This window comes from Cavia porcellus, unplaced genomic scaffold (genome assembly GCF_034190915.1).
Source record: "Cavia porcellus strain 051 isolate PalLab524CR breed Dunkin Hartley unplaced genomic scaffold, mCavPor4.1 scaffold_9, whole genome shotgun sequence".
Lineage (NCBI taxonomy): Eukaryota > Metazoa > Chordata > Mammalia > Rodentia > Caviidae > Cavia > Cavia porcellus.
In genome coordinates, this window is record NW_026947492.1 from 33278532 (window position 1) to 33304550 (window position 26019).

General features: G+C 36.4%; 1 protein-coding gene across 1 annotated transcript; it reads left to right on the plus strand.

Moving 5' to 3' along the window:
* The first annotated feature begins 1084 nt into the window (after window positions 1-1084).
* On the plus strand, window positions 1085-11904 carry Mmp12 (matrix metallopeptidase 12). The gene is made up of 10 exons (XM_013155378.2): window positions 1085-1223; window positions 2577-2824; window positions 3403-3551; window positions 3638-3763; window positions 6274-6435; window positions 6864-6987; window positions 7913-8046; window positions 8420-8579; window positions 10343-10446; window positions 11434-11904. Exons 1-10 carry the CDS (start codon window positions 1125-1127, stop codon window positions 11532-11534), a joined length of 1407 nt encoding a protein of 468 aa, XP_013010832.1. The 5' UTR covers window positions 1085-1124; the 3' UTR covers window positions 11535-11904.
* The last annotated feature ends 14115 nt before the right edge of the window (window positions 11905-26019 follow it).

The window sequence follows — 26019 nt, forward strand, 5'->3', positions numbered from 1 at the left end:
ACAGTGTTAACCTTCATGCTGATAACTCTAGACAATTGGAAAGGTGGGGAAGTTTGCCTCTGATATCTTTTTTGATTTTTTTTGAGATTGGCTTTTAGGACTAAAGATCTCAAATAATAGAATCAGGTACTGCACAACATACAAAGCAAACATCAAAGTATGTGATGTTGTGAACTTTCCTTTGTTAAACGTAAAGTTCTAATCACAGTTCTCTTTTCAGCTTAGAAAGAGTTCATCTATTGTAGCAAAAAATTGTTTATGTGGTCCTTTAAAGTTTACTTTAAAACTGATTTATACTGTAATGAATATGGGAAAATATTATAATGAAAATTAATACTAAGTGAAAATATATTTTAAGGTTGTCTTTACAGTGTAGGTTCTTGGGTTTGCTTTTATTTTTGTTTTACAAGCACATATTTTATAGAATGAATGTAAGTAGAAGCTTGCTCACCTTTTTAAAGAAATATATTCTAAGATGTCTAGGTGAGTGATGGGTCAGACATGAATTGACCAATAACTGGTTCAATAAAGATATGCTTTTACTTGCATGGTGTTATGGTTTGTGTCTGGATGTCCCCTCAAAGTTTCATGCAGTCATGGGAGGAGGGCTTTCCAAAGACTTCTTGTTAAACCTGGACCTCTTGAAAGGGCCAGGGTTCTCACTGTGTAAACATCCTCAACTTGTGCAAGAGGAGGGCACAGAGATGGTATGAGCGCTACACCAGACCTTGGACAAGTATCCCGCATGCAATATAAGGGAGCAAAAGAGGCCTCTCTCTCCCTTTTTCTCGTTACTTTTTTTATCTTCCACTGCCATGAATGGTTGCCCCTCTATCATGCTACCTTGCCTTGGAGCCAGCTGATTATGGATTGCAACCTTGACAAACTGAGAGCTAAATAAACCTTTCCCTCTTTAACTTTGTTGATTGTCAGGTATTTTGTCCCGGGAATGAGAGAAAAGTAACTAAGACATAGGGTTTCAGATCAACTGATGATATACGCTGTGAGTCACTCCACGGATTTCATAGTCTGGGATATGGATTATATAAATAGGGGCAGTTAAGGAACTTGTATTTAAAGGGAAGCGTAAATTGAGCTAAGACACTCTGGAGGAAGAAGCAGCAATGAAGTTTCTTCTGCTGATTCTGGTCTTGCAGGTCACTGCATCTGGAACTGTTCCCCTTGAGGATTATACAGAAGGGAAAGAATATCCAAAAGCCAGTGTAAGTAGTGATACTTAGAATTTACCTAGCTTGATTTTTGTTCTTAGTATTTATTATATTTGCTAGTTTTATTTTGAAGAATGTTATTTGAAAACTGGTATTGAGACTATTTTTAGTATTGAAATTTTCTTTGCCATAGAAAAATGTAAAAAAGAAATGTTGGCTTTGAAGAAGTATTAGGAAATTGGAGGTTTTTTCCCTTTTACTAAAAAATTCTGACCAAGGAATACTGATCCAATATAACTGGGGTTCACTTTTACTATTATATTTTATGTTAGTCATTCAACACAAATTACTCCTATGGCAATTTCAGCATACTTCCTTCTAGTTTTCCTAAGCATTAAATTTTTTTTATATTTCTTTGCTTACTTTGGTTTTTCTGAGACAGTGTCTCACTGTGAAGTTCGGGCTGGTCTTGAACTTACTCTGTATGGCAGCCTGGTCTTAAACTCTTGTTGATCCTTGTATTCCAGTCTCCAAAGTGCTAGCATTATAGGCATATACCACCACAAGAAGTTCTTAAGCATTTTTTAAATATAATTTTTCAGTTATTAGTTTTTCATCTAGTTAAAAGCTCAATTTTCTATTTTCTAAATTACGTTCCATTCTTATTTTAGTTTTCAGGCAAGTTTTGCTGTATTGCCCGGGCTGTCTTCCAAGTCATGGGCTTGTGGGATTCTTGTTCCTCAGTTTTCTGAATCTATATCTGGTTCTATTTTTCAACATTTCTTTCATCTTTGAATTTTTCATAGTTGTTTGCTGTGTCAAGTTTTGGAGGTTTTGTTTTTCTGTTTGTTTAGCAGTGCTTGTCCACAGAATGCAGGGTCTTGCATATGTTAAGCATCTTGGTTATTTCTTGTTGCTGAGATAAAAATACTTAACACCTAAAGTTGAAGAGGAAAGGTTAATTTTGGGTCCCAGTTTATAGAAATTTTGGTCCATAATTGGTTGATTTTCAGCCGGGGTGGCATGGAAGAACCAGGGCTCTACCACTGAGCTATACCTCCAGCCAAGCTACAGGTTTTTATTGCAATTTAAATATTGTAAGAATAAAGATTCTGCCATTTTCAGAATTCCATGAATTTCTTGAAGATGCAATTAAGTAGAAACAAGTTTGAAGTAATAAAATCATGACAATTTTTCTACTGGACTACCAGGAACAAATTTTGTTAAAGATTTACAACATGCATTTGCTAACCCAGAAAATTAAAAATTCTTTCTCATTATAACCATCCAGAAAATAACAACTGGTGGTTAAAATACCTGGCTCAGAAACATAGGTGTGCAGATGAGTTATATACAAAAACAGTTCCCAACAGAAACTTTCTTACACATTATAAAATTTTTTTCCAGAGGTATTTGACACGGTATTATGGCCTTGAAGCAAATACAGACCGAATGGTAAAAATGAAATTAAGTAAAAACATTTTGGAAGAAAAAATCCAGGAAATGCAGAAGTTCTTTGGGCTAAAAGTGACTGGGCAACTGGACAGACTGACCTTGCAGATGATGAGTGAACCTCGATGTGGCGTGCCTGACGTGCATGATTTCAGAGCACTGTCCCAGAGGCAGGCGTGGAAGCATCATTTTATCACCTACAGGTAAGGGAGGTGTAGGAAGCCATGCATTTTTCTACCTTCCACTGGTCTGAGTTCTAGAATGCTGAACTAGTTAGATGGTAATCTGTTATTTGGAAATAGATAAACGCTTGCTTGCTTCAGTCATTAGTACGGTCTCTGTGTTAGATTGTAGTATCTTTAGAAGGGAGGACTGTTCACTTAGGGAAGAGTTATAATTGTTTGCTTTGCCAGTTAGTTCAGAAAAAAGCAGCAAATAAAAGGAGAGTGAAGATGAATCAAACGTAAGATATAAGCGAAAGTTTGTATTCAAATTGGATAAGACTGACAGTCCAGGAATAGGAGAAAAAATATGTTCTGTAAAATAAGTCATTCACAGAGATGACCTATAATTTACAAGGAGAAATTAAGTTACAGTTTGGTAGAGAAAGCTATCCAAGAAATAAGGGTTTTGTACTTAAAGTAGCAATTTTTCTTTTAAATCAGGAGTCTTAATTTATTAAATGATTCATTCTCCAGTGGTAGTAGCAAAACTAAAAATTGTGATTAAGACAAAATTAACTCATGGTTTCCATGTTTTCTCTCTCCTTTTTCTTTTGAAGAATCAATAATTACACTCCAGACATGAGGCGTCAGGATGTTGACGATGCCATTCAAAAAGCTTTTCAAGTATGGAGTGATGTGACCCCCCTGAAATTCAGAAAGATTAATGTAGGCGAGGCTGACATTATGATATTTTTTGCTTACGGAGGTAAAGAACTTGGATTTCCACCCGTATAATTTGGTATGATTTGTAGCATGTGCAGAAAAGCTAATTTTATTTCATTTTTTAAAAAGAGCACGGTGACTTTAATCCTTTTGATGGCCAAGATGGAGTCTTAGCTCATGCTTTTGGACCTGGAATTGGTCGTGGAGGAGACGCACATTTTGATGAAGCAGAAACCTGGAGTACAAATTTCAAAGGTAGGGAGCAAAAAGCACAGAACAAACAAAAACTAAACAAAATTTAAAATATGTTCTAATTTTGAAAGATAACATTCTGATAAAAAAATACAGCATGGAAAAACCTGTTCAGCTCATAAGCATGTTTCTAAATAAAATTTAATGTTTATATCTGAGTTTTAGTTTCAATCCTTATAAACGGAGGCTTTTGGACTAAATTAGCATAAAAATTATCTCTAAGAGTCAATCCATGAGGACTCCACGAGCAATAAGCAAGTTCATTAGTATAAACTTATAAAGAGGCAAAACTTGCTATTTTTGTTTTGAAAGTGAAATCCATAAACTCAAAGGCAAATACCAGTATTCATTCTCAGAGTGCCAATACATGAGATAAGGTTGTTGTGTGTGATTCGTTATATAATATCATAATTGCTTGGGTTTGTAGAGACACAGAAAAATAAAGTTATACAGAATTTAGAGATCTGTATGGAAAAATGATTATCATCATGTAGTATTGTGTGGTCCTGGCATAAACTTTTCAGAATGTTCAACAAATTATTTAACTGTGCATGTGTGCATTTACTAACTGTAACTAAGTATCCTATGTTTCAGATAGTGTGGAAATGAGCATCAGTAAGTCAGTCTATTACTTGGGTGAATTACTAGCATGGGTAAATTCAAACCTATCAGAACCTTCCTAACTATTTACTGAAAATTCTAGTTTATAAAATTCACTCATGTGGGAAGTAAACAGGGAGAAAGTCAAGAATATGGTTTATTCAATTTCCTCCTTCTGGCCAATTCTATACATACTGCATGCCAATATTCTTATAGATAATATGTCTACTAGAGAGGCTATTTTAGTTTGACACATAACCTAAGACATCAAATTCTATTATCAAATCAAATCATGTAGGATTAAGTATTTAGTAAACTGTAAATCCTCAGCCAGACATATTAAATGTGTCTCAGTTTTATCTGACATTATGTGGAATCATAAATTATTCATCTGAAATGAGACAATTGTGCTTGTTAGGTACAAAGAATGTTCTAGAGTCCTAAAATATCTTAGAAAAGTAATTTAACACAGCTCTGTACAGATAGACCAAGAGAAGTGTAGTGGCTAGTTCATGGAAAAGCTGAGGCTGGAACATATATTTCCTAGCCCTTAGCATTATTTTTTACTTTTTTATTTATTTTTGACTAGAGTCTATGCTTCCAAACTTATTTATAAAATTTCTTCCTTAAAATGTTCATTTTCAGCCTATTTTTTGACCCAGTAAATTAAAAGTATGGTTATGTCAGTGACATTGAGTTTCTGTTATGCTGTTGAGTGATGGAGTGTTGGAATACAGAGATGAAATGGGCATAGTCTTACCCTGGGCATGCAATCTGGTGAGAAACAGGATGCAAACATAAATCCATTGTTTGGAAATGAAGACCAATAATGATGTTTTGGGCAAAGTGTTAGGAGAATTGGGAGGAGGAAAAATTTAGCTTTAGACAAACAGTAAAACCTTTGTTTACTTTTCCCAGAGTCTTATACAGGGTGGAGAGAATAACAGTTCTTGCTTTTTTATCTTTTGAAATGGGGAATCATGAGCCAAGAGTAGGTTTATCGCTCTACTTGCACAAGCTATGGTTTATTCTAAAAAGTTCTACAACACAATACATTGCACTTGTCTGGCAATGCAGTAGTCTTAACTAGGAACAACTTTGTCCCCAGGGGGATGCTTGACATGTTTTCATTGTCAAAACTGGAGGGAGGTTGTACTTGCATTAGGTTGTTAAACACAGATTTATAAATATCGGTAAAGCAGAGGACCACCCTGACAACAAAGAATCATCTGATTTATACCATCAATAATGCTGAAGTTGGGAAACCTATCCAAGACAACGGGGAAATAAGTAAAGGATTTTAAGTCTTCTTAAGTGCTTCCCTTTCACTGTGTCAGTTGTGGCATCATTATTTTCAAAATTACAAAGAAGAAATGGAAATGTACATGTCCATCAACTAGTGAATGGGTAAAGAAAGTGATACATAAAAGGAAATAATACTCAGTCACTAAAAAATTACATCCTGTCATATGGATGGAACTGAAAGTCAATCATTATGCTAAGTGAAAAACTCAGGTACCAAAAGACAGGTACCACATGACCTTACTCATTGTGAAATCTGAAAAACTGACCTAATTAATAATTCAGAATATACTGGTGGTTGTCAGTGGCCAGAGAGATTTAGGGAGAGGGAGAATAAGAGCAGTCAGATAAGAGTTTCTGGTACACTATTGTACAGTTATAGATAACAGCTATGTAATGCATCATTCAAAAAGCTAGAGGAAAGAATTTTGACTATTTTTACCACAAAATAATGAATGTGTGAGGAGATAAGTAAATTCACTTTTATTTGAACATTGCACAATGTACACAAGTATCAGACTATCACAAGGTACATATAGTTTTATGTGTCAGGTTAAAAACGAATGGCATGTGTCTCATGGCATAACCCCTTTGGGGTGGTTTTCCCTTAGGCAAAAACCTGTTCCTTGTTGCTGTTCATGAGTTTGGCCACTCCCTGGGACTTGGTCATTCCAGCGATCGAAACGCCATAATGTTTCCCAACTATGGTTACTTTGACCCCAACACATTTAGCCTCTCTGCTGATGACACACGTCGTATTCAATCCCTCTATGGTGAGTTGAACTTCTTTATCATTTTGCCATCTACAGTTATTCACTCTCATGAATAATCTGATTAGATAATATTATTATATTATCTTCCTCTCACTGATGAGCCTATGAGACCTAGTGCCTTAATGTGTGGCAAGATTAAGAACTCAAGTCTGGTGTTCTTTCTGTCTGATATTAATGAAGAAGGCACAAAGAGATAATAATTCAACTGGAAAATACTTAAAGTGATCAAGTTAATAGCCTCCATGACTGACATTATAATCATATGGGAAAATTTCTTAGCATATGCTTCTAATGAGCTTTATAGAAAATTTAATTTGATTTTGATGCATTTTTCATCTAGGAAATAGATTGTTTTTAAAAGAATGTTTCTTTCTCCTATGATCAAAATACAAAGATTTTTCTTAATGCTTCTTGAAATGTATTCTCAGGGGCTCCAGATAAACACCAACCAATGCCACATCCGGATGGTACAACGTCAGTTGCCTGTGACCCCAACTTGAGTTTTGATGCTGTCACTAAAATTGGAGATAAATTTTTCTTCTTTAAAGATCGGTAGGATCATTTTCATATCTAATTCATATTAAAAGCTTGCCCCTAGCATGTGCACATGTGTAAGAGAGGCAGAAAGAGAGGAGAGAGAGAGAGAGAGAGAGAGAGAGAGAGAGAGAGAGAGAGACAGACAGACAGAGAAAAAGAAATTATAAGTTGGCACTTGGACTTGTATCAGCAGGCAATGAAAATATTTTGATGGATTTGAATCAGGAAATCAGTGCAATTAACTGTGCTTGTATTTTAACTAGAAAACTGGTGCATAAAAATAATTTTCAAGCCATGCATGGTGGTACACACCTATAATCCAAGTATTCTTGGTGACTGAGACAGGAAGATCCCTAAATCAACCCCAGTCTGAACAATTTAGCAAGACCTTATGTCAAAACACAAGCACAGACACACAAACACATACAAACACAAAATGAATTTGTTAGAAGACAAGAAGCAGAGAAACTCAAATATTTTAATCATAGATAAAAAGTCTGGAGCTAAGTCTATATGTAAAAGGTTCTATGTATTTCTTGAATATAAAGAATATAGAGAAGAGAATCCAAGGGTATCTGATGATTTGTGTCTTGAAAAACAGACTGAAGTATGGGGCGATGGTGTAGAAGATTAATATTTAGTAGGAAGGACTCCTTATACTTCTCTCCAGTTAGAAAACTGGCAGACAGATTGTGGGCCCGGATTAGAACCCTGTATCCTTGGATGCCAAAGTCCAGAGTATATCAAGTTGTCTGTTAAAGTCATTATGTTGTTGAGTAAGACCTTTTCTTTGTGGAGCTCCTAGAAATCCATAGAATAGAATGTGAAAATAATGGGAAGAAATATTATACCAGTTCACAGTTCTTTACCATCCTTGTATCAAGGAACTTGAGTCTGCAACAGCATTTAGCATGTGTTGTGTAAATGTCCTCCATGGCAGGTACTTGTGGTGGAAGCGTCCTGAGGAGTCAAAAGTCAGAAGTGGCTTAATTTCTTCCTTATGGCCAAACTTGCCAGTTGGCATTCAAGCTGCTTATGAAGTTGAAGCCAGAAATCAAGTTTATCTTTTTAAAGGTAATTCCAATGTTTAATTTTGCCATTGAATATGTTTTAAGGAAAAAAAGGAATTGAGGAAATATTACTACTTTTTCTAGATGTAGACCAAAAAAGTACCCCTCATTGTATTAAAGATGTCTCTGAACTTTAAGTTGTAGTAGCTTAACTGCAAAGGAAATACACACCACTTTTGAAGAAAGTTTGTAAAATATAAGATAGTAATACCTGTGGGCAGGGGGACGTGAAACCATAGAAGATAGGTGTTGGTCAAGAAAAACAAGTACAGGAATGCATTTTAAAATTCTGGGAAAAGAGGGATGCTCAGTAAGTCAGTACTTTACATTCCTCTGTCTATATAATTCTAACATACCACTTTTCTTTGTCTTCACAGATGATAAGTACTGGTTAATTAGTAATTTAAAAGCACAGCCAAACTATCCCAACAGCATATATTCTCTGGGCTTCCCCCGATATGTGAAAAAAATTGATGCAGCTGTCTTCAACCCGGTTACATATAAGACTTACTTCTTTGCAGATGATCGATATTGGAGGTGAGCTTTCATGACTGATAATCTGACCTCTAGGATTCATGAAACAGGAAGGGAATGGAGTCTTTCAGAAAGTAGTCTTTCTATGCAAGAACTATGACTTTCCCGAGAGAAGGCTAAAGAAAGACATGAAATAGCTATTTGTTAACCTAGTTTTCTCCTCTGTGCTTTTGGTTTCTGATATATGGGATCATACATAACGTGTTTTTAAGAAGAAACATTTTTGGTTGGGGATGTAGGTGAGTGGCGCAGTGCTTACATGGCATGCAAGAACTGGGTTCAATCTCCAACACTGTGGAAAGGGGTGGGGTGTTTAAAAAGTAAAAGAATATTTCAAATAAAATATTATCAATTGTAGTGGAAACAATTGTAAATAGTGGTATAGATACACGAGGTCTATTATGTAGTCTACGGTCACCATGGAGAGTGGATGAATTTTCAGACTCCTCTTCACAATTACTGGACCCAGAAAACACAGTGAGGAAGTGTGCTTTGATAGGGTGTCCAGGCAGTAAGAAATTAGATGGCCAGGCAGAACCAGGAGCTCATCTGAGCAGTTGTCTGGTTTTCTATCCAGAGTCTAATTTTGAAGTAGGACAGCATCTTCTATACCAGTGACGGCAAACTTTGAAAGCTTTCTGTGACACAAACAGCCCACTGTTGCATGCGTGCCATAGGTTCATCACCATTGCCCTACACTTGCTTCTGAGGAAACCAGCTGTTTCCCAGATTGCTTGCATGGCTCACAGAAGCATAGGAAAATGTACTAAGAAGGTTATATTCTCAGCTGTGTTTATTCTTGAACATTTAAATTCAGCACCTAACTTCAGCTGAACACCACATAATTATGAAATGACTTTGACAACAACCTTAGCCTAATCTGAGTAATAGAACTATTTTTTCCTGGAGATCAAACCCTAGGTCTTGAGCATGGTAAGCAAATACTCTACCACTGAGTTGTACCCACACCTTATAAAAAACAATTTTTGATTTTAGTAGTTGGAATTTTCTAAAGAGTTCATAAACTCGTAATTCATAGCCTATCAATTCATGGCTTATAATGTTAACATTTTAATTTTCATCCATATCTGTATTTACTTTCCTGATTGTATCTAGGCCAAAACTTTTCTTTGCCTCAAAAGACAGAAACAAGGGCTTACAATTGACACAGTCATGACAAGCAATAGATATTTGGAGAACTAAGCTGATTAACAGGCAGATTCCATTGCTACTTGGAAGCCTAGGGAGAAACAAAATTCTTTTACTCACTAGTTAAAAAGAACTTAGAAAAATGACTGGATATGGTAAAATGGTTTATTTTTCATTTCTCTCTAACATGTATGTTTAAAATCTTTTGCATCCATGGCTCTTTAAACCCTTGACTTTTATTATGTATTTAGGAAAAAAAAATATTTTGTTTCAGTAGAAAGCTTTGAATAGAAGTCAGGAACAGACAACCAAATAATTTAGACAGCAAAGGACTGAAGTGTGCCAAGTCGCCTTCAGTCCCAGGCTCTGTAACAGAGAACCAAGAACTGGGGGAGCTCTGAGAGGTAATGGCAAAAGACTTAACCAGAGTCAGGAGGCCTAAGTTTGGAGTCCTAAAAGGACTCTAAGCAGATGAGCAAACATTTAACTCGTGGATACATTCATCAGTACAATCAAAGCTTCCAGGAAGGAGCCTTTTGGGACAGAAGTTAGGCTTCTAGTTCATGTAATAAAATCCACTTTCTGATTGAGTTCATGCTGGTTGTTTCATTGCTTAGGTATGATGAAAGGAGAAAGCTCATGGACCCTGGTTACCCTCAGCTGATTATCAGGCACTTCTCAGGAGTTAGGCCGACCATTGACGCAGCCTTCTACTTCAAAGGTAAGTAGATTAGGAGACCATGAAGACACTGGAATATCTATCATCTATCTATCTGTCTATCTATCTATCTATCTATCTATCTATCTATCTATCTATCCTGTCATCTATCTATTTATCTATCATCTATGGAACTAGGGATTAAAACCCAGGGCCTTTGTACTGAACTATATTTCCAACCCTTTAAAAAATTGTTTTAAATTTTGAAATAGGGTCTTGCTACGTCACTAAGTTTCTGAGGCTGGGCGTGAGTATGTGATCCTTTTGCTTCAGCGTCCCAAAGTACCACACCCGGCTTGGGAAGTCAGAGTACGGTTAGGTTTCAAATTAGAAAAGGACAAGACTCTTCTCCACAGGGCCATAGAGGAAAAACTTACACCGTGCTTCTCTTAGGATAGGATAGAAGAAAACGGCAAGGCGTAGGCCCCCAGTGACATACTGCTGGGCTGGGCTGGCAGGCAGAAGAAATGTGGTTGCTGCTATTTTCCCCGCCTCTGAGTCTCTGGAATTTCCTATGACTACATGAGCTGCACAGTATGAACAGTGACATGTGTCAGTGAGGCTCAGGCCAGGCTGGATTGTCATAGTCTCCTAGATATTGCAGTCTCTTCCTTTTTTTCCAGTTCTTCCCATCTTTTCAAGCTCTCCTAGACTGGAACTGATGGTGGGATAAGGTTCAAATTTTGTTGTGAACATCATATTCACACTAAGAAAATTTTTCAGTGGATCAAAATTTTAAATTTTTCCTTCATCACTTTTCCTCCATCAGGCTCCTGTGTGTCCTCCTGTCTCGGGTGCCACCTCTTGAGTCCTTCACCCAGGGTGTGATTGCGAGTGGGTAGATTTGTGGGGGCAAGATACACTGCCAAATTTCCCAACATTTATATTCTTACATCATGCCTCATCTAATTTAGGCAATCTATAAAACAGATCTAGTTCTTCTAAAGAAATACAAAAGGGAATAATTAAATTACTTGTTTTCATTTTTAGGACACTATTATTTCTTCCAAGGATCTAACCAACTTGAATATGATGTCAAGTTACGTCGTGTTACCAAAAGGCTGAAAAGCAATAGCTGGTTTGATTGTTAGGAATGATGTATTCAATGGTGTTTGTCAATTCATTTCAGTTTAATAATCTTTTATTGTATATATGCTATGTGCCCAGAGTACCACTACGTGGTGATATGTATCATAAAATAAGGCATCTGTAGAAACCACAGATTAATGACTGTGTAAGGAAACAATTATACAAAATGTAAACCCTTCCCATCAGTTTTGTTTGATTCTATTAAGTTTGAAAGTAGGTCAACAGTATACCTTCAAAAGCCAACAGCACACTTTTTGGAGACTTCTGTGTAGATAGCTTCCTAACATTTTTAGACTGAAAAGTTGGAATTATTTCTTTGTCTTAACTAAAATTAAACATATTATTTTGCTCAAATAAAATTTTTAAACAAAATGTTTGGTTTTTAATGCATTGTTTTCTAGAAAAGCAATGTAGTTTGAAAATAAATCTGAGCCTACTTGTAAATGAAGTCTTTCTATGATTGGACCAAGGGTTGAACAGAAACATGACAACCATTAACAACAGAAAAAAATTAGATTCCTTTTGATCACTTGTGTAAGGCCACCTATATGCTTGGTTGCAAGACAAGAAAGCTTTCTTTATCCTGTACATGATGCCAATGAGTAACTACACAAGACAGGACGGAAAATAGAAAGAACATCTGAAGGAAATTCAGTCTTTAATTTCCTATAGGGAATAACTTTTCTTATAGGGATGTCTTGGTCTTTTTCCTTACAAACACAATTCTAGGGTTATCCTACTATTGTAAGTAAGAGAACCCACTCACACTAGGAATGGATCTCCTCCCCTATCCATGCTCTTTGTGTTCCCCATGTAACCCCTGATTTCAGTTCATTCCACTCTTTAGAAATGATTATTTGACAGGAAATGGACTGAACTGTATCTTGGATCTTCAGTGCATCAATCAGATTAAAAACTAGATGCATTCCACAAATTCATACTAGTAAGAGCTCTATAGCATACACAATGCAGAAGATTAGGAAAATGTGTTAAAGAAATAAAGAAAATTACTGTGAGACAGTCCAAGCAATCTGCGTGGTGTGCTTAGCATGCATTTTGTGTGTTTTTTCCCCCCACAATAAGCCTTTGCTAAGGGGACCACTAACATTTCCTCCTAAATTTAAGGAATCTCAGATTTAGTCACTCACTAAGGTCAAAAAGCAGTTACAAAGACCATATTGTGGGGGAAAAAGGAAAGATGAGGGGAGAGAGAGACAGGACAGGGATAAGGGAGAGCGGAAGAGGAGGGCAAGAGGAGGAAAGAAGCAGAAAAAGGGAATGTAGCTAATAAACTTGTTCAGAGTTACACAGCCTTAGAGCAGTAGGTCAAAGCTGGGTACTCTGATCCAGGAATTTATGATATTAAGATTCTGCTCTTCAGATTTATAAAATCAAAAAAAAAATCAAGCAAATGTAAAACTCTTGACACTCCACTTTACAAAGTTTTGCATTTTACTTGGATTTTCAATTAAGACTCTTTAAAATATTGACCCAAAAGACAGATGATAAAAGAAATATCTGAATTGATAATGGCCAAATGTTTACAAATTTGATGAAATCTGTAAATTTAAGAAGGTCAATGTCAAGGAAGATAAGCCTAAAGAAAACCACAGCAACATGTATTTTACGAAGATTACTGAATACTCATGATAAAAATGTTATAAAGACAGAGTTAAAAAAAGATGAGACCATGATTATATACTGACTGCAGAATTTTTTCCCCACATATTTGGTATACAAATGAATGTGTTTCATTTTGGTAGATTTGTGCATACATATAATATACTTTAATTATTCCCTTCCTTAGCACTATCCTGGCCTCTCCCTGCTTCCACATTTTTGGAGAGAGTTTCAAAGCAAATTATGTGTACTCATCAATCTCATACCTCCATTACTTGCCTTTACACTTGACTGCAGAATTGTCAGAAATAATGTGATAAAAAAAATGAAGTGATATAGTGAAATAAGACATCAATCTAGAATCCTGTATCTTATAAAAATAGCTTAAAAATTAAAAACAACACACTGCTTTCACAGGAGAAATAACTGCAGGATTCATGTCAGAAAACAAGTTCCAAATGAAAAATTGAATAAATTTCTTCAAATAAAAGGAAAAAATGTTAATTTACAGCAACACTAACATATTTGTTAGACTCTATTTTTTCTGTTTTGTTTTTGCTATATGGGGATTTAACCCAGTGCCTTCCCAGCTGAGCTGCATCCTGGTCCTTACTATTCATTTATTCATTCAGACAGATTTTCCCTAAGCTAGTGATTTGCCTAAACTGGGCTCTAACTTGCTATCCTCCTGTATCAGCCTATGGAGTGCTGGCATTATAGATGTACTCCATGTGCCAGAAAAGATTTGGGCTTTTTAAAAATCTTCAATTATTCTAAAAATAATTAAATCTCTGAAGCAAAGGAATAAAAATGAATTTTTGAGTTGTTTTACTTAGATAATATACATCCAAGTAAAATACATAACCATAGCACAAACGTGTGAAAAAGAAATGCAAGCATAAAGTTCTTACATGTGATGTGTTGTGACACTATTTGAAGGCAAAATTGATGAGCTAAAGTAAAAATCATAATTTTAAAATCATCTGCTAAAAATAGATGTAACTAGTAAGTCAGTAACATTGATACTAAAAATTACTCTAGTCTTTCAAAAGGAGATATGAAAAGAGGAAGAAGGAACAGATGTGGCAAGTAAAAAAAAAAAACAACAGACAAGATGGTATAGGATGGACCTAACTCCCCTCATATTGACAATTTTATTATAAATTGCCTAAACGTGGCAACTGAAAGAGAGACTGTCAGACTGAAACAATTTCATATCCATAAGAAATTGACTTAAAGGGTTGGGGGCTGTATTAGTTACTAGTCCCATCACTGGGACAAAATATTTGGCACTGGTAAGTTAAAGAAGAGATTTATTTCGGTTTATGGTTTTATCCAAAATTGACTGGCTCCAAGGCAGAAAAGCATGGTGGGAAGCATGATGGAGGAAAGCCACTTAACCCACTGCACACAGGATGCAGAAAGAGAAGGAAGGAGCTGGGAAAGGAGGGGCACTCTCCAAAGCACACCCTCAGTAACGCAAATCCTTCAACCAGGTCCAAGCTCCCAGCAGCACATTTAGCTAGGAACTCAAGGATGGATCAGTCTGCTGATGAATACAGCACCACCACAGCCCAATCACTTTCTAAAAGCTCCACCTATGAACACTGGGCACATTCGGGCTGGGGGACACTCCAGATCTAAACTGTAATAAGGATCTGTCTCAGTACTAGAGGATTTGCCTAGCACTTCCAGGCCTGCAATGGCAAATAAAAAGACATTTGTTTCAAATGTAAAGACATTGATAGGCTACAAGTAATAGGATGGGTAACCGTGTACCATGGGAACACTAGTCATGAAAATAGTGAATATTAAAGCAGTTGGATTAGACACAGAACAAGGAATCATATGATTAATATAGAGCACAGTTCATAGTCCTCTAACATAAATTTATGCTTGTCAGAAAACTAGTAAAAATGCAAATTTTAGCTCTTGGCCAGAACTACTGAATCAACTCTGGGAAGTGTTTTATCAAGCTCTCGAGATGATTCTGTTTTATTGGAGAAACACAGATATAGAGAATACTTCATAATTACAAAGGGGTCAATTAAAAACACCAAATGAGTTATTCATGTTGAATTTCTATTCCAGCACTGTTACCTATCTGACCATATAATATTGTGAAAGCTACTTAATCAGTGATGTGATCATTTGTGACTATTAACTGCTAGAAATTACAAATCATGGATGTATCAACCATAATCTTAATGGGGATATTAGGGCTGTGCAATGATTTGATACAGTTTTATTCATCAGACCAAGATTCACCCTGCGTATTTGTTCTTGCTATGTTTTCTCCTTAAATGCTGTATGCCTGGTCCCTTATACAAATCCTAACTATCTGTCTAGTTCCAAGCAAGTCTAGCCTTTGTCCCTTGTGATGTACTGTTTACATCTTACATTTTGGCACTTAAGTATGCAATGATTTCCTTTTTCAAAATTTTTCTTAAATTTTGTTTTTGTAATATTTAATAATATCAAATACACTTGTGTAAGTTGTGTTGATGCTTAATAATGTTATAAAGCATTATATGAGTGTACCATAAGGTATTTTTCTTCTGTATTATAGTCATTTGAATTATTTTTGGCATAATCCTATAGATGAGATTGTAGAATCTTGTCTGTATTTTAAGGAATCCAAGTGTAACAGTCTTGGAGGAGCTAAAGATGGTGGATTGGTAAGCAGCAGAATTCAGAGGATCTGAGACAGCAACTCAGATGCTGGAATAAAACATCATGGAGAGGTCTGGACAGAGAGAGATGGATCCTCTCGACCCAAGGAGAAAGTAAAGGGAAAAGAGCTGATCAAACATGCAGTCCCAGGACTACCATTGGAGCAACTAAGATTAGTGGTCACCATGTTCTCACTGGAGTACCTAAACTCATGCCACCATGACTCACCCAGCCACCTGAACTCCCACTGCTGCAACTCACTGGAGCTGCAGTCACACTGAAGTCAGGGATCGGTGAGCCCAATATAAAATGGAGCCAGCAAGGGACTTGCATTGATCCATGGTGAGTGCAGGGAATAAAACCCTCTCACGCTAAAGGGGCAACCAACTGGATGACATGTTGGAATCAGGCAGGATGGGCAGAAGCAAGAAACAGCAGTGACTTCAGTTGGTTGCTCCCTTTCCAGAACAGATTGGTGGGATATGCTTGGCCTGGGTCATGCCCCTGGCCAGGACCCAATAAGTTGTCCCAAACCAATTCCTTATGTGAGGCACACACTAAGGCAGTGAAGACCCCCACAGGTTGGCTGACTCAGAGGGGAGGGGCCAGCATACACTGCTCCTGCTTGTACCTCAGTGACCAACAGCAAACTGGAGTGGGCAAAAATCCCTAGCCAGCATGCTTTAGAAGAATCATAACCAATAAGAAAAGGCACTGAGACCACTTCTACCCACCTATATGGAAGACACCAAAAACATGACAAGAGAAAGAAAAAGTTCCCATGCCCCATCCTTGAGAACACTGATCCAGAAGAGGTGAATACAAAAGAGGCTGAGGGCAGCAAATATGCAATATCAGACACAGCATCAGTGGACATAAAGAGATATATTCGGGACCTCATAGACGAGTTCAAAAGGGAAATATTTAATCAAATAAAGTGAGATATAAGTAGATTAATAAAAGAAATGCTAAACACCTCTCAAGAAGACATAGATGGAAGAATGGAGGAACACACAAAAAAGGAGAGAAACGTTCAATAAAGAATATTAAGAAAACCTAGAATACATAAAGCAGATTCAAAGAGATTACCAGAAAATTTAAAGCTCCATTGAAAGCTGGCAAAACTGCTTGAAAGAAACTAAGGATAGACTATAAACTTGAAGATAGGTTTGCAATGTGTGATCATGAAAGGAAAGATCTCTTAAAAATAACAAGGAAACAGGCAGTAACAATACAAAAGCTAGAAGATGGCAAGAGGATATATAATTTAAGAATAAATTTTATTTATTCTTCATTTTGTGAATGAAGAAGCAGGGGTACAAACAAAGGAACTACAAAGGCTATTCACAGAAATAATTAAGGAAAACTTCCCAAGCATATGAAAAGGAAATAATATGCAGATGTATGAGGCATACAGAACTCCAGCCACCTACAACCAAAATAGAGCTACACCCAGACATATAATAATCAAGATCCCAGAAATTCAGCACAAGAACAGAATATTAAAAGCTGTCAGAGAAAAGAAACAGATCACCTATAAAGGAAAACCCATCAAAATCACAGTAGACTTCTTGACACAGACCATCAAATCAAGAAGAGCTTGGAACAAAGTATTCCGAGCCTTGAAAGAAAATAACCTCCAGCCCAGATTGATGTACCCTGAAAAACTGTCTCTAGAAATTAATGGAGAAACAAGATGCTTCCAAGACAAAGAGGAACTGGGGGAATTTGCAACCACCAATCCAGCCCTACAGAGAATACTGAAGAACATTCTAGAGAGAGAAAAAAAGTACCAGGATTTCAGGAACAGTGGCAGAGAAACCTCAATGAATGGAACAGAAAGTGGAATGAAGGAGAAAAGCAGAAAAATAGCATAGCAGAAATGAGGCAGAGAAGGTTGGTTATAATCTCTAATATAGATGGCCTTGATACACTTGAAAAGGGAGACACAGGCAGAGTAGATCTGGAGGTAGGGTCCACCCAGATGCTCTGTATAGGAAATATAATTAACATGAAAAAGGGTTTATGGAATGAAAATCAAATATGAGAAAACAATGCTCTATGTAATAGGGAACCAGAGAGTAATAGGGGCAACTCAACCAGCACCTGCAGATAGGTTGGAAAGACAGGTTTTGTAGGTAAAGGAATGCAACCTGAGATCAAGTCCAGGAGGGAGAAGATTTGGAACCACTTAGGTAAATAGCAGGTTGCCCTCCCCCCAATCTAAAAACTGAGGGAGTTGGTAGCACCCAAAATGCACAGTGCACCCTGTGGAGTGAAAGGGGAGGAACTGTGTAAGAAAAGAAGGCAGAGGATATTGTTAATAGTGTATCAGAATTTAACACCCACACTACTCACACTATTCTGTTTAGATAGATTATATTCTGTTCTAGTTTGTCTACTTGCCCTAGATTTGAGGGCACAGATAGCTATCCCAAAATATCAGGATATAGTATGGTAATCATCCTTAATTTCTTATTAATTTAATCTGAAGCCTTGTATAACTTATACTGTTTTACCATAACTGATCTTAGTTGAATCTGATTTGTTAGATTGTTGTTTGGTATCGACAGATTTTATTCAAAACTGTTATGTTTGATAGTATCAAGTCTGTGAGTATAGGCAACTATACTGAAGATGACAAGATTCACTAAACCATTCTGGTTTGATTATTACCTGCTTTTGAAGTTTTATACTATCTACAAAGTTGTGTTTTCATTAATATTGTTATGTACTGCTATATTCAATTATACCATGCCTGATGATACAGACAATTCTATTGAATATAACAAGAGACAACAGAGTAACCATTGTAGAACACCTTGTACCGTGGTTTTATATGACATTTTGGTTTCATGCTGTTATAGAAATATGTTTTGTTTTATCTTGCTTTGTTTTGTTTCTCCAATACAGAAAGGATAGAAATACATGTAGAGACTCATGCATGTGTAGAACCTATAAACAGTTTATGAGAACTGATCATATAATGCATGATGAAATGAACTACTTTTAAGAAAAAGAGACACTACAGTACCCAGTGCTGATTCCATAGTATCATGATGTGAAATCCAGCAATACTATTATTCTTTGGTCTGAATGATTTTAGCCTGTTTTGTTTTGTTTAATCTTAACATAAATGAAGATATGGACAGCTATTTTGAAGAGAATGAGAGACACGATGACAGCCATTGTTGACTTTCCTGTTGTCTGATCTTGAAGACCTGAAATGCCTTCCTCATCTTGTTCAGATCAGTTCTATACTATGTTGTTTCGTGTGAATTCTCTGTATATGAAGATATGGACAAATATTTGGAAGAAAACAGATAAAATGATAGATAGTGAAATAAAAGAGTCTTTCTGTGTTATATTCTGAATTATGGAATAACTAGGTTTTGGGATTATCAAACATTTAACAGTCTCAAGCAACTGTGACATTAAATAATTAAGGCAGATTAATTATGTCAATATGTGGGGAAAAGATTAATTGCACTGGATGTGCTTTGAGTCAGATCAAATAAAGATAAGTTTGGTGAATGTGGGTTTTTCAGAGAACTGCAACTCCAAACCAGTTCTAACTCCAGCAGATGCTAGGTTTCTCCACTATGCTTTTGAGCTGTTGGTTTACAAAGCCATCATTCATCTGTTTTTAAGAAATTTGGCCATTTTTCTTGAATCTGAGCTTTCCAGATTGTTAAAAGTCTTTGGTTAATTTCTAGGAGCCTTCAGAGGTCAATTTTGACTCTCTTTTTGCCAATGCTTTTATTGATTTTGGGAAAGAATATTTTGAGTGTCCTTAGTCCATAATCACAGCTGATTTCATTCTTGAAATTACTAATTTTAATGTTGACAGAAGATTTCTAAAAATGTAAAGCAGTGCCACTTTTCTCAGTTTTTGAGAAATGTAATTGTTTCTAGAAAAATGTCATTTATTTTAAAATGTAATTATTTATTGTTATATCTAGAGGAAATCATAATTAAAATATTTTCTCAATTCTTGGGATTTAATTTCTAATATGGTAAGTATAATAAATATAATCCAATAAACAAAAGCTCTTCTCAGGTGACTTTTAAGGGTAGAGAGGAATCCCACACCAAAAATTTTGTGAGCTACTAATTTAAAATATACGTTAGTGGACTCTGCTTGTTGTAGTCAGGGTTTATAAGGAAAACAATTACATAAATGACACACAATCTAGAGTAGTATTTTATAATAGTCACCCAAAGAGTCAAATACTAAAAGTGCAAGAAATCTGTCCACACACTAAAGACCAAAAAAAATTCAACTAGGGGGCTTGGATCCCATGGCAATATCCTTTATGAATCCAGCTGAAGATCTGCACTGGGAAGGCCCAAAGGTTAGCAGTGGAAGCTAGAAAGTCTGTGCCAGCGGAATGAAGAGTCTGTGCCAGTAGGTTGAGGTTTCTGCACCACAGCCAGGAAGTGACACTCAAAGTAAGAACCAAAGCTCCCTTACAAAGTACCACAGCCATCCTCAGTGACAAGGAGGTCCCAAGCTCCTCTGTTGGTAACAGTCAGGTTCATATTAGGAAATAAGCTTCCACAGGCTCCTCCAGGAGAACCAATGGCTACAAGAGAACCAACAACACTACTTCTTCCCCAGTTCTCCTTTTTTATGTTGGCATCAGTCCACAGCTGGGAGGTCCACACGGTACCACACTGATTCTGTTCAGTTAAATTGACCACCAGTTGTCAGTCCACCACACTGCTGATTATAAAATTCAAAATTTAATTATCTAAACCTTTTAACTAAAAAGGACATGATTTAATACAGTTTGGATCCATTGTTAGGTATAAAATAAAATGGTTAATAAATTATCAACATCAAAAGTCCTGCTGCTAGCCAAGGGTGGTGATGCATATATACCTGTAATCCCAGCACTCTGAGAGGCTGAGGCAGGATGATTATGATTCTGAGCCCCGCTTGGGCAATTTAACAATTTAGCTAGAATTCATCTCAAAGAAAAACATTAAAAAAAAAAAGAACTGAGAATGCAGCTCAGTGTAAAGACCCTGAATTCAACCCAAAAATAAAAAATAAAATAAAAATGAAAATAAAATCTTACTTTTCCTGTATTTCTTGGAACACTCAAGTTACCATGGGAATATCCTAAGGAGATGTGTACATAAGTGAGGCTTGAGGAGAAATTTTTCCACTAACACTCTAAATTCACAATTTTGGACAACATGTACCAATGTTGAGTAAAATATGACCTTCAAAAGAAAAACAGAATTATGAACTATGCACTGGATCACAAAGTACTGACTTATGTGTTGGCTAAATCCTTAGTGTTGGATTCTGTTGAGGAGAAATTAGGGATTTGTAGTCAGCAGTATTTTGCTGACTTTTCCATGATTTTGGGCACTGATCAGCCTTTGCAAGTGCAGCTCAGTGAGTTGTTTAATCACAGTGACACTGTGACTGCTCACAGATTCGTGTCCTAACTGGGTCACATCAGAGCAGCGTGAGTGAAAGATGATGCGCAGGGAAGATACACCTTAGAAAGAAGGGAGGGAAGCCAGAGGGTCAGAAAACGAAGATAGGTGCCTAAAAGCTGATGACTAATGGTCATAAGACACTGGCTTGTGAAACATTCAGGGCTCAGTTTTTAAGAACCTGAAAATGACAGAATTTATGAGAAGAGTCGTGTCTTGGCTGGGAGTCATTAACAGATAAAATAAAAGGATTAGTCTAAAGACCCTGAAATTTGTGTTTGTTATGACTTTTTCTAGCCTGGGGATTAAACTCCAGGAATGCTGAGCTACATTGCTAACCATTTTTTTTTATTTTGAGAGAGGGTCTCATTATGTTGGCCAGGCTGTCCAACTTTCCATCGTCCTCTCTCAGGCTTCAAAGTAGCTGGGATTACAGGTATGTACCACCACCCCTAGCTGGCTTTTCTAGTTTTGATTGAACAATAGTGTACCATCTGTACTACTTACTATCTGTGAAATTAAACACACACTTTAACTCTTTTTTAGCTTTGATTTCTTCATCTGTGAAATGGAAATACTAACATTTAGTTTGCGACGTAGATATGAAGATTAGACACAGTCTATGCAATGTTTTGGGCATATAAGATGGTTAATATATGGTGGCTTTCTTCTTTCCAAAGAACAATAATGGATATATGCCTGTCTTTTTGATCACATTACTCATTCTGTGAAGGCACTAAATCATTAATTACCTAAAAGTATATAAAATGATGGAAGTTTGTAAAATGATGGCTCCTTTCTCTCTGCAGTTCAGTTTTAATGCAAAATAGCTGGCAGAGTCACAACAGCTCAGTGGAGCTCTGAGTCAGCTCTGCCTTGGTACAGATCCAACCCCAGTGCCAACTGTTATAACTCAGATTTTCTTGCTGCCATTCTTACATAATGTGACTCTCTTTCAAAGATGTGTCAACGTTAGCAAAGTCATGACTCAAAGGAAGATGAGGTCCTTCAGAGCAGTGACAAAGGAGTATCTCAGAAGATTCACACATGCGTCAGCAATGAGAACAATTGCTTACAGGTATTTAAGAAAAATATGAAGAAATATGGCACCTAGGGTAAAGTACTTTTGAATTGCAGAGATGTTTGGGGGGTTGTTTTTATTTTTGTATTTTGTTTTGGTGTTACTTAAGATTGAATCCAGTGTTTTTGTTTTGAGCTACATCCCTAGTCCTTTTCCATTTTTTATTTTGAGAAAGCGTCACCTGAATCACCAATCAGGGCTCAAACTTGTGACCCAACAGACTCATTTTGTCAGAGTGCTAAGATTACAAGTGTGCTCTTCATGCTTGAATTAGCCAGTTTAAATTTAAAATATGTGGTCACTCATCCAAGGGAATATCCTGGCTGCACATAAATCTGTTACAGAGGTGCAAAAGCCATGGAATTAAGTAACAATTTTCCATCGAGAGATTGAGTATACAAATAAGTGGGCATATATAAAATTATGATTTTGATCTATAACCTGTGGCCACTGTCACATGGACTGGTATCCTATCAGGATTGCATCTGGGAAACATTATTTGAAGATGTCAGGCCGGGAAGATCAAGCTTACAAGAGGTAAAGAAAGTCAGAAACCTGGAATATGATGAGAAGTACCCTATTAAAAACTGATGGTTAATGTCAGACAAACACTAGGTTAAGAAAGATATCCAGGGCTTAATATTTGTAAATATTTTAAGCCAAATCCTGTTAACTGTAAAACATTGCCTAGGAAGCCAGCCTGTTTTAAAGTCAGACATGCAGGAAGACAGATTACTATCTCTAGTGACAAATAATTCAGGAAGCTAACAATAACTTCTGTCATAAATGATCCCAAATGGGCAGATCTTGACTAATAACTGACAATTTTCTTAATTTTTGTTCTCTCTTCTTCTTACTTAGGAAAAACCAGAGAAAACCAAATATGCGCCCCAAACCAATCATATAGGATGCCCCACATCTCACTGAAACTGTATCTCTACAGACTGAATATTTATTTATGTGCTCTAGTGAAAGTCTGGGAAATTCACTGCTTCAGTTCTGTCCAAACTGTTGTCTTTTCTGACTGAAAACTTTCCCCATAAATATTCTTGGTCAGGTAAGTGACATCAGAATTGTGCTTTTGTGAAATTTACTTGGTGACAATGATTAAGGTAGATTTAGAATCTACGTCTCTGCCTACCTTTGAGTGTGTCAAAATTCAAGAGATAATGGTAACTTATTCGTTATAAAACACTGTGTATAAATACTATTTGCCTTTTCCCATATGGGTGGTCTGTATCTCCACCCCAGGCAAACATTTAGAAATCACAAAGAAAGAAACCCAAACAACGAAGCATAAATCAGGTAAAACAACAACCCATTAAGCACTTTTCACTGCAAATCTGTATTTTAGCATAATAGTAAAGAGTTATGGATCTCGATACCTGTGTCTAGGGGATATAGGAAGCAATCTGCCCATTTACTCACTTGGTGAAACTAATGAATAGCAAGGTGTATGTGTTTGTGTAAAGAGTCAAACTGGGATTTTTACCCACATAATGAGCCCCTAACAGGTTTTTGTATATGCTTGCCTGAGCATCACAAGGGGTAAAATATACTCACACCATTCTTCTGTTCTGTAAACATGTATTTAACAGAAATGGAACATGGGTGTGAATCACAGTATCTATACCTGGGGAAAGCAAAAATTTCATCTTTGCATCCATTCACTTGGCAGATGAACATCAAGGTGTGTATAAGAGGTTCAAAGGAGCACTAGGTGAATTTTATCCAAGAAATACTCATTGTTAAATTTCTATGCACTCAGGATTTGTGTTTTGAAGAGTTTTTTTTTCATTTTTCTGGTAGAAGTACCCCTGTTCAGTACAATGGCACATGAAAACCCAGATTTGCAAATTTTGCAGGTTGGAAGTGGATAATTAGATCATTCATGCATTGATGATGTTGATAATGACTTTGATGTTGGCCATGTGAGCCAAAGTTCCTGTGACAGTGAAAATGGAACAAGAATCAACCAATACAGATGCAGAGGATGAAGACTTCCTTGATTCAAGTGACAAAGAAAGCAACAATATGAGTACAAATTTGACTTGCAGAAATGGTACAAAATAGGCAACCAAATGGAACAATCCAATGTTAGAGCTAGGTCTGAAAATACACTGAGGATCTTGGTAGTGGTGAAACTTATTGGATAGAATGCCAGCCCTGCTATTCAATGTTGGAAACTGTAATGGAGGAAATGCTACAAGATGTTGTGAAATACACAAATGCTGACACACAAGTGAAACATTCTGTAGCACCAATAGCCTTACTCAAAATGTATTTATTGTGATATCTCACTAGCTGAACTGAAAGTCTTCATAGATGTACTGAACTTAGCAGGACTTTCTCATGGTCATCACAGAAATGTAAAAGACTTCTGGAAAAGTGATGAGTGTGGGCTTGAGGACATTTGGTTTCCTTCAAAACTGCCTGAGATTTGATAACAAACCCGCCCACCAAGAAAAAAAAAGAACTAATAATCTGGCTGCTATCCACTCACAGTTTGAAAGATTTATGGATAATTCTCAAACAGTTTACACACCATCTGAATACATCTTGCACTATTTCAAAGCCATTGTATGTTCAGGCAGTTGATTCCCCAAAAACCTTCACAACATGGCATAAAAATGTATGCTCTTGTGGATGTGAAGATTAATTATGTTTTCAATTTGGAAATTTATCCTGGAACTCAACCACCAAGTCCTTATTCATATAGTAATGAACCAAATAATGCTGTGAATAGACTTATTGCCCTCTTCTCCCAAACTGATCGGAATGTGACGTTCAACAATTTCAGGTTTATGATTTCCAGTTGACGTCACATTTGTTAATACCACAAGTTGACTAGTGTTGGAACCACACAAAGAAACAAAGCAGAAATTCCAAATAAATGTTGTAATTTTAAACAGAAATTCTATGGTGCAATCTGCAGATTTTCCATGTATAAAACATTATTCTTCTACTGATACCTAGATGATTTGTTTATCTTGATAATTAAAGCCGTTTTGTCATGATTGATGTAACTTTGTGATAAGTCATGGGATTGGAGAGGGTTGGGGCTCTAATTTTGTTTCTTTATCAAAATTGTTTAGAGTATTCTGAGCCTCTTCTGTTTTGTTTTGTTTTTTGCACCGCGGATGGAACTCATGACCTTGCGCTTGGCAGGCAGGCACTTACGCCAGTGCCTTTCCTGCTTTTACAGAAATTTAAGAATCAAAATGTTAATCGTTATGAAGAATGATGTTGGCAGTTTGATAATGGATTGTGTTTTTTGATCTTTACTGTTTTCTTGTGTTTGTTTTGGTTTTATTCTGTCTTCTTTTTAATTTCTCAAGGAAAGATATGAGGATATTTCATAACTTCCTTCTTTTGTAATAAATGTACTTGGTGTTAAAAAATTGGTCTTGTATATTGGAAAGTAAAACAAACTTACTTGCTGATGTCAGCATTGTAACATGATGAAAATATAGATAGGGAAACCTCAGTCATGGAAGCCTGAGATGGTAACTTTCTACAACAAAACTAAAGTTGGAATAGATGTTGATGAGTCATGCAGTTTTATGATGCCACTCAAAACACAAAATATTGTCCAATGCTTGTGTTTTACTCTATCCTAAACATGTATGGCATAAATAGTTTGATAGACTGCAAAGAAG